General features: G+C 41.8%; 1 protein-coding gene across 7 annotated transcripts in view; it reads right to left on the reverse strand.

The window, feature by feature from the left end:
* NUP93 (nucleoporin 93) overlaps positions 1–15914 on the reverse strand; it is an 84306-nt gene that overhangs the window by 17726 nt on the left and 50666 nt on the right. For all 7 annotated transcript variants that reach the window (XM_087739180.1, XM_087739181.1, XM_087739183.1 and 4 more), the window contains 4 exons: positions 13623–13751; positions 6719–6793; positions 4427–4516; positions 2943–3082 (listed from right to left, as the gene is read on the reverse strand). In XM_087739180.1, the coding sequence (XP_087595306.1) occupies positions 2943–3082; positions 4427–4516; positions 6719–6793; positions 13623–13751 (434 nt within the window). The remainder of the gene's footprint in view (positions 1–2942; positions 3083–4426; positions 4517–6718; positions 6794–13622; positions 13752–15914) is intronic.

Consider the following 15914-nt stretch of genomic DNA (forward strand, 5'->3'; position numbering starts at 1 on the left):
AAACATTCACTGCCTTGCAGATCCAACCGAATTAGCAATTTAAAGCAAATTACCTTGATGTTCAAACATTATCATTACAACAAAATGAGGCAAAAACTTCTATCAATTTAGGAAGATCCTTGTATTCAGCAGTCTCAAGAGAAACCATGTTTGGAGTCTGTGGTGTACTGCTCCAGGTTCAACCCTATTATGAGGTTCCTCTCATTAGGTTCTCTTAGTACTAAGTTAAACTCAATTACATAACTGGCAAAAAGCCCTTCCATCCTAATGCTTTAACTCTCAATCCTGTCACAAAAGAACAGTTAAACACCACAGGTATGTTTGTCTCTCCTCCCTGCCCTATGGCCAAATACAAACTTGAGGGCCCTGGACTTGCCAGAAGGAAATCACAGAGAGAAAGGGAATTTAGAGAAAAACAACTGGTAAAGGCAGCTGGGAGAACACTTTCTAAAATAAGCCATCAGAGCCTTTAATCAAGGCAGGTCAATTTAACAAATATTCATGTTCAGAAGCAGAAGTCCCAAAAGTCAGTACACTGAAGGAATCCCCCTATTAGCAGCAGCAATAAATTACATGAAGTTCTTTTTTTCTCTGCAGCACATGATAGACTCATGTACCACCAAACTGTAAAACTGAAAGGCTATGCTAAGCATAAGCAAGTATCAGTGCACCTTGACATTATGGCGGAGTTAAGCACATGCTCCTCAGGGTTTAAGATCACAGTTGCTCCAAAGCAACTAATGCAAGAACAGTTGTGAGCAGCACTACATCTCCTCCTCGTACGTGTGAGGGGCTGGTGAGGCATGGAAACACCCCAGTGTTAGCCAGTTCCCACTAGGAAAGAAAAGCTAGGAAGCAAGGCAGGGTTTGGTTTTGTTTTGAAAAATCAAGCCTGAAGGGCCCAATTTCCACAATTGGGAGGGCTGAGGGGGGGATTACATGTAAATAATTCCTAATTTCAGTTAGCAGTTAATGGCACTGTGAAAATTTAGCAAGTTAGATATTTGGCAAATCAGGTTAAGAGTCACTGGCTCATCGCACACTGCTGAGACCGAAGAACTGGAAACAGGAGGTCCTTCCGATGTGTCAGTTCATCCGAGCACAGGCAGACACGCCGCTGCCACCCCTGGGTGGCAACAAGTGCTGATGAGGTGTGGCAACCAACTGGCAGGGGCCAAGAAGAGGCTGTGCCAGGAGGCAAAAACATCTCTTGCCAGTGTGCTGTATCAGAGCGCGGCACTTCCCGTGCTCAGATGGCAGATCTGTATCCATAACAAATGCCCACGCACTACACTGCAGCTATTGTTTGCTTTCCACTGCTGAACTAGCCTGCTGGCATTACATTGGCAGCTACTAGATAAGAGAGACAGCAATATCCACATGTGCAGTGAATAGGTAATACGGCCATCTGGGGATTCAGCTTTGGGCTTTGTCTCTACAACCCTTCTGTCTGCTCCACAGCCTGCAATTCTCCAAGCATTTTCTTGCTCAAGGAGCTTAGGCCCCCATGATATTTGCCAATACAGAAGGCAATACGTGCCCTGCAGAGGGACCTGGACAGGCTGGATCATTGGGCTGGGGCCAACTGCATGAGATTCAACAAGGCGCAGTGCCGAGTCCTGCACTTCGGTCACAACAACCCCATGCATTGCTACAGGCTGGGGGAGGAGTGGCTGGAGAGCTGCCTGGCAGAAAAGGACCTGGGGGTGTTGGTTGACAGCCGCCTGAACATGAGCCAGCAGTGTCCTCAGGTGGCCAAGAGGGCCAATGGCATCCTGGCCTGTATCAAGAATAGTGTGGCCAGCAGGACCAGGTAGGTGATAGTGCCCCTGTACTCGGCACTGGTGAGGCCGCACCTCGAATACTGTGTTCAGGTTTGGGCCCCTCGGTACAAGAAGGACATCGAGGTGCTGGAGCGTGTCCAAAGAAGGGCAATGAAGGTGGCGAAGGGTCTAGAGCACAAGTCCTATGAGGAGCAGCTGAGGGAGTTGGGGTGGTTTAGTCTGGAGAAGAGGAAGCTGAGGGGAGACCTTATTGCTCTCTACAGCTACGTGAAAGGAGGTTGTAGCGAGGTGGGGGTTGGTCTCTTCTCCCTAGTAACAAGCAATAGGACGAGAGGAAACGGCTTCAAGCTGCGCCAGGGGAGGTTTAGATTAGATATTAAGAAAAACTTCTTCACCGAAAGGGTTGTCAAGCACTGGAACAGGCTGCCCAGGGAAGTGGTTGAGTCCCCATCCCTGGAGGTATTTAAAGGACGGATAGATGTGGTGCTCGAGGACATGGTATAGTGATGGACTTGGCAGTGTCAGGTTAATGGTTGGACTCGACGATCTTAAGGGTCTTTTCCAACCTTAACGATTCTATGATTCTAATACAGACAGTAAGCCACTTTCCAGAGTCTGAAAATCATTACTAGATGTCTCAGCATCAGCCTCCTCAAATTTTACAAAAACCTTTCAGTGTAGAAATGGCATGATCAGAACCTGACTCGTTGCACCAGATTTGTCTCCACTGCTGTCCTTACATCCTCGCAGCACTATATCCTGACAGTGACCAGCAATCAGAAAGGGAGTATAGAAAAGGGGAATTTTTTGGCAGACGGGAAATAGATCTCTTCTCACAAGTGAAAAATCTTCACTTATCACTATGACAGATATGGAATATTTAAGGCAACACAGAAGAAAGAATAAAAGATCTTTGCATCTTCTAAACAACCTCCCCGTAGATCAAGGCCTTTTGAACTAGAACAGTTTTTAACTAAAACAGTTTTACACTCAAGCAGCTGCTCTAAGCCCTGCAGAACAGAAAAGACAGGCAACAGACACTTCTGTGAGCAGCAAGAGGTAGCTGACTTGTTAATATGTTTGTGTGCATTACAAAGTCATTCTGGCTTATTGCTAGGGAACTCTATTAAACTGTGCTACCCAGAGCATTCACCTTACCTTTGTTCTAGGTAGTGCAGGGCCTGCCTCACGAACTCCATACGCACCTCCATGTTGGTCCGGACTTTCAAGGCATCGCTAGCAGGAACCAGGGTGACATCGGTCATTTGTTTCACCATGGCCCACATCTCAGAGATATTCTGTAAACAAGCCATTCCATGCAACAGTGAACAAGCAATACTGTTTTGAGCTGGTGCTTTGATGCTTAAGAAAAGCATAAAAACACAAGAGTAATGTCAGTTTAGATTTGTAATGGAGATACTGGATGCAGTCATGAAGGTAAGCCACTTCTGTCGTGCAGAATTCAAATTTCCCAGGCTTCTCTGCAGAATTCTTGCACAAGATAACTATGAATATTGTACCTGCAGTTGTCACCCAGGATTGACAATGATTTCCAAAACCAGGTTGGGTACTTGGTGCTCAGCTTCCTGCCCCATTTTCAGCTTGTACATTCCGCTCAATAAATACCAGAACAACATCAGCTTTCCATATAAAAAATTGCTCTGGCTGCCATTGGAAAGCTGTGCAATCACACTGTGATGAGAAATGTCTAAAGGACACTGATCACTTGGACAAAGACTCAGGTCTGAAAAAAAAAAACCATTGAAAGCCATCCAGGTCTGCTCATCCATAAGGACGAGACCATATCAGTATCTACAGGACTAGAGTATCCCTGCTGAAACAGCAAAATACTGAGTAGTAACAGCACTGTTAGCTCCAGCAAGGGCAGGTGTTTGATCTCAGTGCTTCAAAGCAGCAAGAACATTGAAACTCACCGTGTTATCACTAGCAAAATGAACAGAGCTGTTCAAAGCAAAGATGCACGTCTGTAATTCTGTCTGAAGCATTTGCCCCTCAGCTTCTGAACAGCTTTTTGCTCTTCCCATTTCCAAAGTTTTTTCATGACTTGACCTTCCTGCAGTATTCTCCTCCAAGCATTTTTCGGAAGTGGACAGGTTTGTACATTTGTTTTTTTGGGGTGGATCAAGGCAATGCAATTAAAGGATTAGGGAAAAAAAGAAAAGCAGGCAGATCATTGGTTTAAAGTCAATCCTAGGGGCTTTACGCTTTGCTATGGGAGCCTACTTTAGCTCTAGCAGGGTCTGATTGAAGACCCTTCACCTACAGCTAAATACATTGAAAGGATATTAGGAGGCCACATTTTGAAAACCAAACACAACAGAACCCATTTAAAATTAAAAGCAATTTTTTTTCCTCAACAGCTCATCACTTATGAAGGGACACTGTAGTGAAAGCAGGTTCTTTTCTTCCTCGCTGTGTTAAGAAATTTTCACCATGACCAAGTTATCACAGGTGGGCCCTGCTGTACTAGAGAAGATTCCAGTATTGGCTCTGTGTTTTCTGTGGAGCCGTGCAATTTTTTTTTTGGCAATATCAGTATTTTTCCACCAATGTCAGCAGGCTATTAATCACAGCTGAAAACAGATTAAATACATTTCCTTATGTTAACGCTCTGGCAGTACCTTATCATCCAGTTCTGCGACAGAAGCGCAAAGGTCCACCAGGTTAGGCTGCAGATGCCCATTCACTATCTTCTCATTATAAATATAAATCTGAAACATATTAAAGTAAGCAAGTTTAACCATACATATTACTCCCCTTCCCCCTCCCCAGCCACAGCAGCAAAATTTGAACCAGGCTTCAAGAACAGAGTGTCCCCAGCAAGTCCCTTCTGCTTCCCTCCCACATTAGCTGCTTCTAATCCAATGCAAGAGGAACCGGCATCAGCACCAACCGCGCTTCCACAACACACCAAAGCCCCAGGCCTGCCTGAAGGCAGGCAGCAATCCAGCTGTTCAGGGGTTCTGCATAGCAAAGCACTGCGCTGAATGCCCTGGTAGACTAACTGCAGCTAATTGTTGGAGGACAAAGATTCAGGAGAGACCTGACAAGGGGATGGCTGTGATATTCCCCTGCATGGCAGCCTCCTACCTGCTGACATAAAAGAAAGAAAATTTTGCTGGTTTGTAGCAGTATTCAGGGAAATCTGACACAGGGAAAGAAGAACAGAAACCTGGCCCTTCAAAACCTGCCCTTAAACATATATACACATGCACACAATCATTTTGGTTTAAATCTTGGTCTTAATTTAGCTGCTTCTACTATTGTTTATTCTACTCTCAGCCCAAAGACCTTCCAGCTACCTCTGAAAATAATCATTCTCAATGCTAGAAAAGCAGTGCCATTGTACTTTAAGTCCCTTTTTCTTGCACGCACTACTACTTCAACATGTCCAGTGTGCAAACAAGATGCAGAGCTCAGGATTGCACCCAGAACCTAGCATCAGTGAAATCATGTATGTAGACTTCACCGTATTTCTGTGAAACAGTTTGAACTAGACATGAAGAACAATTAATCATGTCAGTGTAATTAAAACATGTTTCATGGCTGATGATAAACTGAAACAGCATAGGCTGCCTGATCTCCAGGACTCCTAACTACCCACTGAAATCCATAGGAGCTCCGTATCCAGTGCTGAAACCCAGGTATTTTTGCACTCAAGCAGGGTGATGTTAAGGACACCTCATGCAGGCCACCTTCTCGAGAGGGCCTGCTGGGAGCACAGGGTGGCTGCACCCAGTGTTTTGGTGGCAGAAGCCTGGCCACGAATGCCACGATTCCACAGCACATCACAAACAGCCTGCATGCAGCCCATAAACCTGATGCGAGCCCAGCTGCCCACCCATGGGGAAGGCACTGTGGCTCTGCACCTACCCCAGGTACTAGCACTGCTAGAGAGGCTGAGCTTTCCATATCCACAAAACATCAGGGAACAACACTGTCAGCCTCAAAGTATGGATATAATTATGCCACAAGGAAGATCCTTAACACAGGAATATTACAGTAGAGATGGAAAAAATTCATGTACATTAACAGCCGCTAAATCAAACGTACACTTTATCAGCACAACGACGTGCCTTACTTTGCGACTCACTTCTTCACAGTTCCCATAACTCAATGCAGACATAGAAAAACAGATGCACACGCTGCTATCTGGCTCAGCAAAGACTGAGCCAATGCACACAATCACAGTAATCGTGTGCAAATTAGGCAACGCTTTGTCTACGTAGTTTTACATATTCCATTTTGAAAAATCAAGTCCTTCTCTTTCATTTTGTTTCCAGCAGTGCTGGTAAACAGATCATCTCAAACAACAAAAGTCACAAATTGGTTATGTAAAGGTTTATCAGTTTTCCCTGAAAACTTTCAGAGCAAGTTTAATACCAGCAGACATATTAATTTATAGCTGATGCACTAAAGCTTCTCGTAAGTGATGCCTTCAAAATGGGATATAATTTGACAAACACCAGGACTAAGACTTCAGCATGTTTTTTCCTACACACACGCGCATCAGAGATGCGATCTTCCATGTGTGAGAATAAAGGAAATGTAAAGTCTTCATTTGCATACTATTACACATTGCCATGAATTCTAAAAACCTTTTTTTTTTTTTTTTTAAAGGTTAAGAGAGTTTCAACTTACTATACAAGCATAAATAACTTCTACAGTCATATATGGTGTTTAGGATCTCCTTTTAAAAAAAAAAAAAAAATCCTGTAGCAGACAGATAAGTACACTTCTAAAAAAAGTCAGGCTAAATTTCTGTATTTTCCAATTGCATTTTAACCACAGGCAGACGTTCTCATGTTTTAACTGCCGTATCTTCTTACACACTATGCTCACATATCTTTAGTTTCCCCATCTCTCTCTCTGTAGAAAACAACGTTTGGCTACGTTTTTTCATTTCCACTCACCTGCCGAGCGTACGCCATCTCCACGTTGTCCAACGAGCTGCGACCTGGAGGGCCCAACTCACCAGCATAGCTAGGCTGTTTAATGAGAAGCATATAAGGTGGTATAAAGTATAAAACTACTGCAATGCATGTTACCAACATATCTACTCCTAAAGAGCAGCAGCAAAACCATGTTCCTGACAGAACTAAGAACAGGGGTTTGAACTATTTACAGAGTAAAATGCCTAGTCTCACTGCAATACCCTATTATCTTCCCAGTATAGCTTAAACTTTCTAAAGTGACAGAAATCCTCCTTATTCAGTGCACAAACCAACCATTAGCTCTCTAGAATTAGGACACCAGTGTCTCTCGATAGCATCTTATAATTTTAATTCTTTCCTTTTGTTTCTTGAAAGGTTGTTTATTGTCATGTTAGTATCTCACTGTGAAGCATTTAGTCTGAATCTCCATCGCAGCAAGGACACAGAATTTGATGGACCAGTTCAATGGATCCAGTCTAGCAAGGTTGACACTCCACTTTTGTCCTAGTGCCATGACACAGACACAAACTGTGACCGCAGCATTCAATTATCTGCCACAAAATGCCCCATTGCTGGTCAGTTGTAGGAGGAATGAAGACACTGGCAATATACTGACCCGAAAAAAGTCATCTTTCTACCCACAGAGACTATGTCAAGATTGAGATATTTTCAGTGTAGAGGGACAGCAGATGGAGTCATAGCATGGAAAGTTTGTACTCTTCTATAAAACTTGAAACATAATACTGACATCATGTTCTAACACTGCATAAAGCTATCCTTGTAAGTGTTCACTACAAATTACAGGTATGTTTTCAGTATAGCCACTACTGAACATGGATGTTCACCACGTGGGAAAGGAATACTCCTAATTAAGTATGTACTGCTCTCCCATGTTTCCTGCTTCCCCAAAATGTAATTCTTCATTTCAGCATCAGCAGTGCAAGTCTTGGGTTTGAAAAATAAAATGCAATCATTTTAAAGACAGATCCCTTTGAGGTAACAAGTCCTTTAATATCAGCTGCTTCATAAGCAGTGCTACAGCCACGATGGCACGAAGATAAAAGCAAGACAAGCTCAGTATAGAAGCATAATATTTATTATGAAGCCAACTGCCATAGTTGGAGCAAGCAAAAAGGAACAGACAAGCTTCCAGAAAAGCAAGCATGTTTTCAGGTCTGAAACTGAAGCAACAGCCTTTAAGTTTCAGACTTTGAACCCAAAAGCTCATTTGACTCTCCCATGTATAGTTGGTCTGGTAACAGGTGTCACCTCTCCGCACAAACCTTGCTCAGCTTACTTCAGGTGTTTAGCCTTATGAGGACCTAAGATGGTTGTTTACTTCCACTAGGAGAGAGGATGCAAAGCACGTAAGCTAAATATTGAAAGTGGCTGTAAGCAAACACTGAGAAGGGGCCTTTGCTGTGCCTTGGTTTGTTACCAGATAACTCAAGTCCATCTATATTCCTCTAACCTGGAATCAGTAACCTTTTCTGAGAAAGAGCAGGTACATCTGCAGAGTTTTAAAGTTAAGCTTTTTACAGTCAAAGTCTGTTAGGGCTAGCTGCACATCCTCATTAGCCGTTGTACTACACCTTAGTGATACTGTCAAATAGCTTTACTTTTTCTTACATCAGTTACCCAGAATGTCAGTACTTTATTGTTTAGATAGGATCACCTTCAAGTATTGCTTAAGGACATGTTCTAGTCTTTCCTAGAAGAGTTCAGTTAAACGTGACTGACTTGCTGTCTGTACAAACAGACAACAAAGCCCAAATGCAGTGGGAAAAAAAAAAAAAAAGAAATCATTGTTTTCACTTTCAGTTTAATCAGCTTTAGAGTTCAGCTTTGCCGACACCTGTCAGGCAGCAGCATGGCAGGACCAACATTCCTGCCATGACCTGGCTTGCGCAGATTTCGGGAAAAGATCTGAGAAATGGGTAGCTTTTCTCCAGATGGTGTCATCATTCAGCTTCTTGTTTCAAATGAGGATGCAATGCTGACAGGGTCTTCAAAAGAATCTCACTTTTTGGGAACTGTATCCCAACTTCAAAATGAATACAAACATATGAATTTCCAGACATATTACTGATCAGTCTCTGCACTGAACAGTATCTCAGTCATTCCCAAATGCTTACAATTTTAATCTGATAGCAGTTTAACCCAGGTTATCTTCTATGGTGTAGGACCTCCCTTACACTCGGGAGCGTATGTTCTTGCAAAGACAGCAGCTATCCACTGCATAGGCCAGGAGTTTTGATCAGGAACATTTTCACAATTGTAAATTTAAAGACCAATAAAGTGACACAATTGCAATGGCCAAGAAGCTGTTCTGAATTAGCTAAGAATTTATATAAGAAGGGCATTGACCTCTATTGAGAAATTATAAGAACTTTGTGATACTTGTAATTACTGCTTTCTGCATAGCATACAACAGTTGATTACAGAATAAAAAAAAATATTTGGTTGTGTTTGTCCCTGATATACTGAAATATAAGTGAATGAAGGTATCAAAGATGAACCTGGACAATCCTTTAAAATTGCTGGAATTAGTTTATCATTACATTAACTTCTCAGCAGTAGTGCAATTTAAATTATGTCCAACCAGATTATAAAATCAGGCAAATGCATTTAGACCTTAGGCAGTACAAAAATGCCTTACCAAAAAGTCAAAAGAAATCCCACTTTTTCTTTTGCAGCTGAACTTACACTAAAAATACTCTTCACAGTCACTCCTAATGGATACTGATATTCAGAAGCATTTGCATTTTTGTTTCAGTGCCAAACCATCTGAGAGAAATTCCTTTAAACCCACCTAAAAACCGACAAATTCTTTGTTCTAAAGAACAAAGAAGCTGTTAAAGCAGGTTTCCTGGGAAACAGACGTGATGGCAGAAATAGCGCTTTGCAGCCTTCCCCTATGCTGTGCCAGATAAATTGCAGAGTTATTTAAAGTAACACTAAATTATGGACGTTGTCATTAATTACTGATGAGGTTTCATCTTCTAAAGCAAGTGAAGAAGGGTACATTGTGACTTAGTGTCACTTTTCAACCAGTGCCCAAACACCAGAAACATAAGGACTGGGGCTTTGTTTTGTGAATCTGGTTCCTTTTTCTCCTGCTGCTGCTTTGCAGCACCAAAGAGCATCCACGTGGCTGCCACTCCAGAGAACAGTGTATGACTGACGGGTTAAAACCCACAGGTAAGTATCTGAATTCAAAAGCACACGCCTGAAACTAAGAAATAACTGCTCTGGGGTTTGGGGTTTTTTCCTTTCCTTTCTCAAATTTTAATTTTACCCTCACCGTTACATTTTGAGGATCACTTATTAACAATCTGCCACAGCTGAGTACTGCCACATTGAAATTAAATTCTTTAAATGCCCACTACTGACTTGGCACTTCAGCAAGGAAAAAATTCAGGAACTCCAGAATGTGTCTTGCTTTTCTTTCCTATGCCAAGAGCCAAGGGAGCAAGCTTATTTCCTATTTTTTCCATCTCATACTTGCATTCTGGCTTCATCTTTGAATTATTAAACTTAAAAAAAGCACTAGCTCACTGAACTATCTCATGGCTGTGCTAAAAGGAAATTTCAAAGGGAAAACTAAAGCAGTGAGTCAGCATGGGGAAGGCTGTTTCCACTCTTCACCCTGAATTGCAGAAATGGAGAGTTGCGCAGGCAATCCTTCTGTAGCTGGTAACCAGCGTTTGAAAAGGTATCCCCTACAAGCTAAGGGGGGATTTGGGGAAGGGAGAGGATATCCTTTGGTGGCAAGTCAGAACTTATCAAGTTTTCAGGCAAGGAAAAGATTACGAAAGATGTGTTGAAAACAGCAGCTAGGTGCATACGAGAAGAATCATTTTTCAGGTCAGGTTCTTAAGCTTAACTGAAGCAGTGAAAAGGAAGAACAGAGAAGTGGGTAATGCGCAAAGGACTGCAGAAGCACAAGTGCACACACACATCTCTTTCTGCATCTCCGGTCTGATATTGCTTAAACGGCTTGTGCTGTTTTTATCAACCACATTTGCTTCTCCCTGCCCTGAATTTCGGTCTTTCCAAAACATTCTTCAGAACTGTAATATTTTTTCTGAATATTATCCATTTGTGAAAGCTGCAGCTATACTGCACTGCTGTCACATTTTTATCTTTAAACTCATTTAGCCTAACGATGCTGCTTTTCAAAGGAGTCCTCCTTCATTTGTACTCAGCCGAGCATTCAGCTTCACTTGCACACCAAATCGCGTGCATATAAAGATGCATTATTCATCACCCTCATATACATATGCACATTCCTCAGCAGAAGTCTGGGCAGACATTTTGTCAGCACTCCAAATGGCTTGGCCAGTAGATGCGGTGAATAACTAGACAGGAGACTGAGCTGGAGAAGCACCATCTAAATATACTGTGGTGCGGCGGGGGAGCAGAAAGCATCTTGCAGTCCTTGGGATTTAAGGGATACGAAGACATGATACAGAGGGGCAGAAACTGAGCGCGACAGCGTCTCTTTGTCACTGCGGGAGCGGGTTGCTTGACAGCAGGAGTGAAAGAAAAAAACCTGGAATAAGAGGACGAAAGAAATGCCTCGGCACCTAGTGGAACAAGACTCAGAACAAACACCTTGAGAGCATAAGTGTTTGATACCTTGAAAACAAAACCTGGGCTTTCCTCCCTTTTCCCCAAGAAGCACCATTTCTTATTAGCCGTTTTTCCCTTACGGGAAGAAGGCCAGGCTGGAGGACAGGGGGAAGCAGAAAACCCTAATGGCAAGTCCTGCACTAGCTTCTTTGAATCATGAGCTTTGCCTGTTAATTGGTCTCATTTCCATGAATAACGTGTTGGTATTTCACTCTGCCCAAATTAGCTTGCCCAAAGCTTGAGAATTGGCTCCCAGGCAGACTGGCCCCCTGCTGCATTTGGATCTGTGCCTTTTCAGTTGATTCTCCATCTCCAGAGGATATCAATTAAACCTCTACTATATTCTACAGGCTGTGTCTGTTTGTGTCACACACACACAAAAAACTTATTTGACTGGAACAAGGCTTTAGAAGAACAACCTGCTGTGGGGAGGTTAGATAACAGGCTTTTAACACAGTAGATGCACTTCAAACCTCTCAGACCTTTGACTTCTTGAGGCTAAGACTAGAATATATCAAGGATTTTAAATGCTCTTGAAATGACATACTGATACTACGAGTGCTTTGAAATGGAGAGTGGAGTATTACTGAGTGAAAAACATTAGAGGGTTTTTCCCCCCCCCCCCCCTCCTCCCTCCCACCAATTTGATGCTTGGCATCTTGAGTGCCATGGACTGGGGGTAGTGTCCATTTGACACTGAAACATCAGAAAAGGGGTTTTACCTTTTCAGAGTAGGTTATTAAATTGCTTCTAGCAGTCAATACCCACACTTCGAAAGGAAAACCCCACACCAGTAACTCACACACAAATCAAAGATGTTAGAAGCTATCAGAATAGTTGCCAAGTCTTCAGACTCACATCCTAAAATAATGGGATAGCTGTTTCTAGTTTTAAATTAATTCAGCCTGCATTATTTAGCATGTCTAATATTGGAAAGCTGGACAACCTTCTGAGAAGTCACAGTAAAGTATCAGTAAAATACTTTGAGGAAGATAGCTTCTATAAAAAGATGTATGCTAACTGGGATTAACCTATATTTAAAAGAACAGTAATCAGAAAGGGACATTTCATTAACAACTTTAATTATTTCCAAATCCCTATACAGGTCATACCCCATTAACACCAAGGGCTTTTTTTATTTTAATGCACTTTGGAGTGACTTATACAGCTGCAATGAACAAGAATTTATTAAAAAACAAAAAAACCCAAAAAAACCCAAACCCCAACAAACCAAAACCCAAAAAAAGGGCAGGGGAGGAAGGGAGAGGAACATGGCTATAAAAACCTGTGCCTGCAACTTGCATTCCCCCACTCCCTATCGCCTCTCCTCTCAAGGTTACAGTTTGCATGGAGCATGGTGCAGGGGCTGTGATGTAACTTTGCACTCGAGGGATCTCAGCTGATGTCTGATGCCTCTAGCTCAGAGGGGTGGAGTTCACACGACTCTGCAGGTAACTGTGCTTTACTCATGTAACGGAAGCTTTTTTTTTTTTTTTAAGAGAATACACCGTAAAGTTTTAAGTTGTAACATAAGATAAGGAATGTTTTAAGTTGCTAGTCAATACCTTTCCATGTTAAACATGGGGTCCATCTTGCCCAAAAGATTTAGTCACTTGAATTGCTAAACACTAGAGGTCTTAGAGGCACAAAACTTGAATCTGCATTCTGCGAGAGAGTAAGGTAAAAAGGAAAGCATACTCCCTCTTTTTTTGTTGTTGAATATTCATCTGGTTTTGCCAAGAAACCTGAAACACTTCATCAGCCTCCTAAGAAAAGCCATAAATCCTGGCTAGGACAGAGTGATAAGCGACAGAGACACACTAAGACCTATGTGTGAGCATCGTTACACCTGAGAAACTGTCTGGTCTCATTAGTGTTGCAAACATTTCCTGCAGGTGAAGTTCACCCCAATGTGTTTTCTGTCCCTGGGTGTATTGACGTAATATGCATTAGTGAGACTTTAAATTTTCAGCTTGCACATATGTTGCTTAAACCATAGGTTCAGCAATAGGAGTGCCACTGCCTGTACCCATCAGTCAATAAAAACAATCATAAAAGGTTTGATACTTTGCTAGACAATGCATTCTGCTAGTCACAGCCATTCTGGAATTAAATAGAGATTTGATATTTCTCATCTTCACACAGTTGTAGCTACAGAATAATCCAGAGGTGGTTTCAGCAGTGCTGGACTGCCAGCTGCATACATGCCGTGCGTGACTACGCACAGTGTTTAGAAAGACAGAGTTACCTCATTTTCCTGGGTAAAATCGAGAGCGTCTTCCCCTGATGCAAGCAGAGTATGAAGAATCCTTTGTTTCACCTGTTCCCATTCAACCAGCATTGATTCTCGGTGATACTCCTCAGCCATAGCAAAAGTCTGTTGGTGAAGAAGAACAAGAGCTAAGAAACATATAGAAACACCAAACAGCCTAGCTCTGCTACTAATAGACCAGCTCAAAAATGAAACAGAAAATAGCAACTAGATAAATCAATCAGGTGAGCCCTTGAGAGCTAATGATGTGCTGCATATTATTTTAACAGGCTTCCTGTTCAGGTACAAGGGGATTCAGAAAGTAGGTGTGCGTGGAATTAAGACAACTCTCACATACTCAGCTAGTAACACAGGAAATCTGTGTCTCTTCCATGGTACCGCAATACATGCAAAACTTGGCAGGCTGGAAATCGATAGGCTTCTTTCTTTAATTTAGCAGCATATCATCCAGGTCATCACTGATCCTCACGGTTTGTTGAGACTAAATTCTCTAATGGTAACTAGCTTTTCATCTTCCTGGAGGCTATAAAGGTTTGACTTACTGCATTCTTAACAGAGATGTGTGTTTATTGCCCATATTTCATTTTCAGGTCTTTACCAGTATGTTTTTTCTTTTAAATAGGAAATAGGGTAAAATAAAAATAAAAGTATTAAGGAAAATTAACCAGTGCCAAAGAATCACAAAGTCTCTCTCATCAGGAACATAACACATGAAAAGGAAAGCACGTAGGAAAACAATATCCCAAGAAGAAACATCCTTTTACTTTTAAAGTGGCTGATATGCTACATTGTTTTCAGATCCGATTGGGGAACTCATGGAAGGAAATAACTTTTCCCTCAGAATTCCTTATTTTGGCAATAGCATTAGGATAGAGACGATGCTTCGCTACCTTTCCTCTTATTGCTGGGGTGATGCTAACTAGCAGCCTTGAGTATATCAGGACAGGTAATAAGAATATTTCCACTAACTCTAAATAGAGAATAAGCTATATTGGATCTCCCACTTCTTTCTTTCCCAACTTTCTCCGTTTTCCACATAGCTTTGTGCTGCAGTGTACATAACTAAATGTCGTGGTTGGGTGAATAAGTTTTTCATCTCATTACAGCCCACTGTTAGGATATTGTCAATTAAGGGGAAAAACATTCCCCAGTATAAATGAATTGATAAGAGGCAGTGACATTTGGCAAACATTTAATTATGGTGCATGCATGCAACTACAGTATAAGATTTGTGTTTGTCTTATTATATAAATTCACTTTATACTTTCATGGTAGAATATAGGTCTTATCCTTACCTTCACTATAATAATTTCAACAGGGTTTTAAATATGCTTCAATAATTACAGAATAATTATATGTAATTAAAATAATTCAATAATGCTTAAGTGCTATTTCTTATCATTTGAAAGAAACACAGGTTCAGTTCTAAACCTGATGCCCCAAGTGTACACGGAGGGAAACAATTGTAACATAAGCACCAGGAAGCATGCAATGACATTTCCAAGCAGCAGTTTTAAGACAAACAACAGGAAGCATTTTTCCACACTGCATAATTCAATTGTGGAAATCATTGCCCCAGAACATGACAGATACCGAAAGCATAAATAGACTCAGAAACAAGATCAGATGAATTTCACATCAGAAAACAACTTCCAGCTCAGAAAATCTTCAAAACAACTACTTGCTTGGAGTTCAAGAGCCAGGAGATGAACGGGGGAAGGCTAACTGTCTTTTTTTCTTACAGCCTGTTTAAGTACTGGCCCCTTTCAAGGGAAGAAAACTGGACTCAGCAAACCCTGAGTGTAAGCGACAACTCTTTACTTTCTTATTGTAGCATTTTCCTTTGTACTGCTTCAAAAAAACCTTTTTTTTTTCTTATATGAGAGATTTCCTTTGGACAATGTGATGCAGTATGGTGTTCTGGCTCTTCTACAGACACAAGAATTAAACCTTGCAGCACTTCTGCTGCAGAGGCCTGAACGTGGTCATACATACTTCAACAACTCCTGTAACCTGGAGAAACAGCTACGATAAATGCTTTCAGTGTCATCACTGTACGGGAAATCAGTGCACTCGAGCAAAAAAGGAAATAAGCCTCATATCCTAAGCATTGTCACCTCTAGAAAAGGCAGCATCCATGCGGAGAGGGTTGGAGCGAGCATGCTGTGCCTTACGAACAACAGCTTCTCTGTTCAAACAGATTTAACACTGTGAGCCTCCTGACACTACGAAATACTGCAGCTGAATTACAACTGACAAGTATTTCTT

The sequence above is a fragment of the Nipponia nippon genome, unplaced genomic scaffold (genome assembly GCF_047370975.1).
Source record: "Nipponia nippon isolate SJK-2023a ecotype South Korea unplaced genomic scaffold, ASM4737097v1 scaffold_7, whole genome shotgun sequence".
Taxonomy (NCBI): domain Eukaryota; kingdom Metazoa; phylum Chordata; class Aves; order Pelecaniformes; family Threskiornithidae; genus Nipponia; species Nipponia nippon.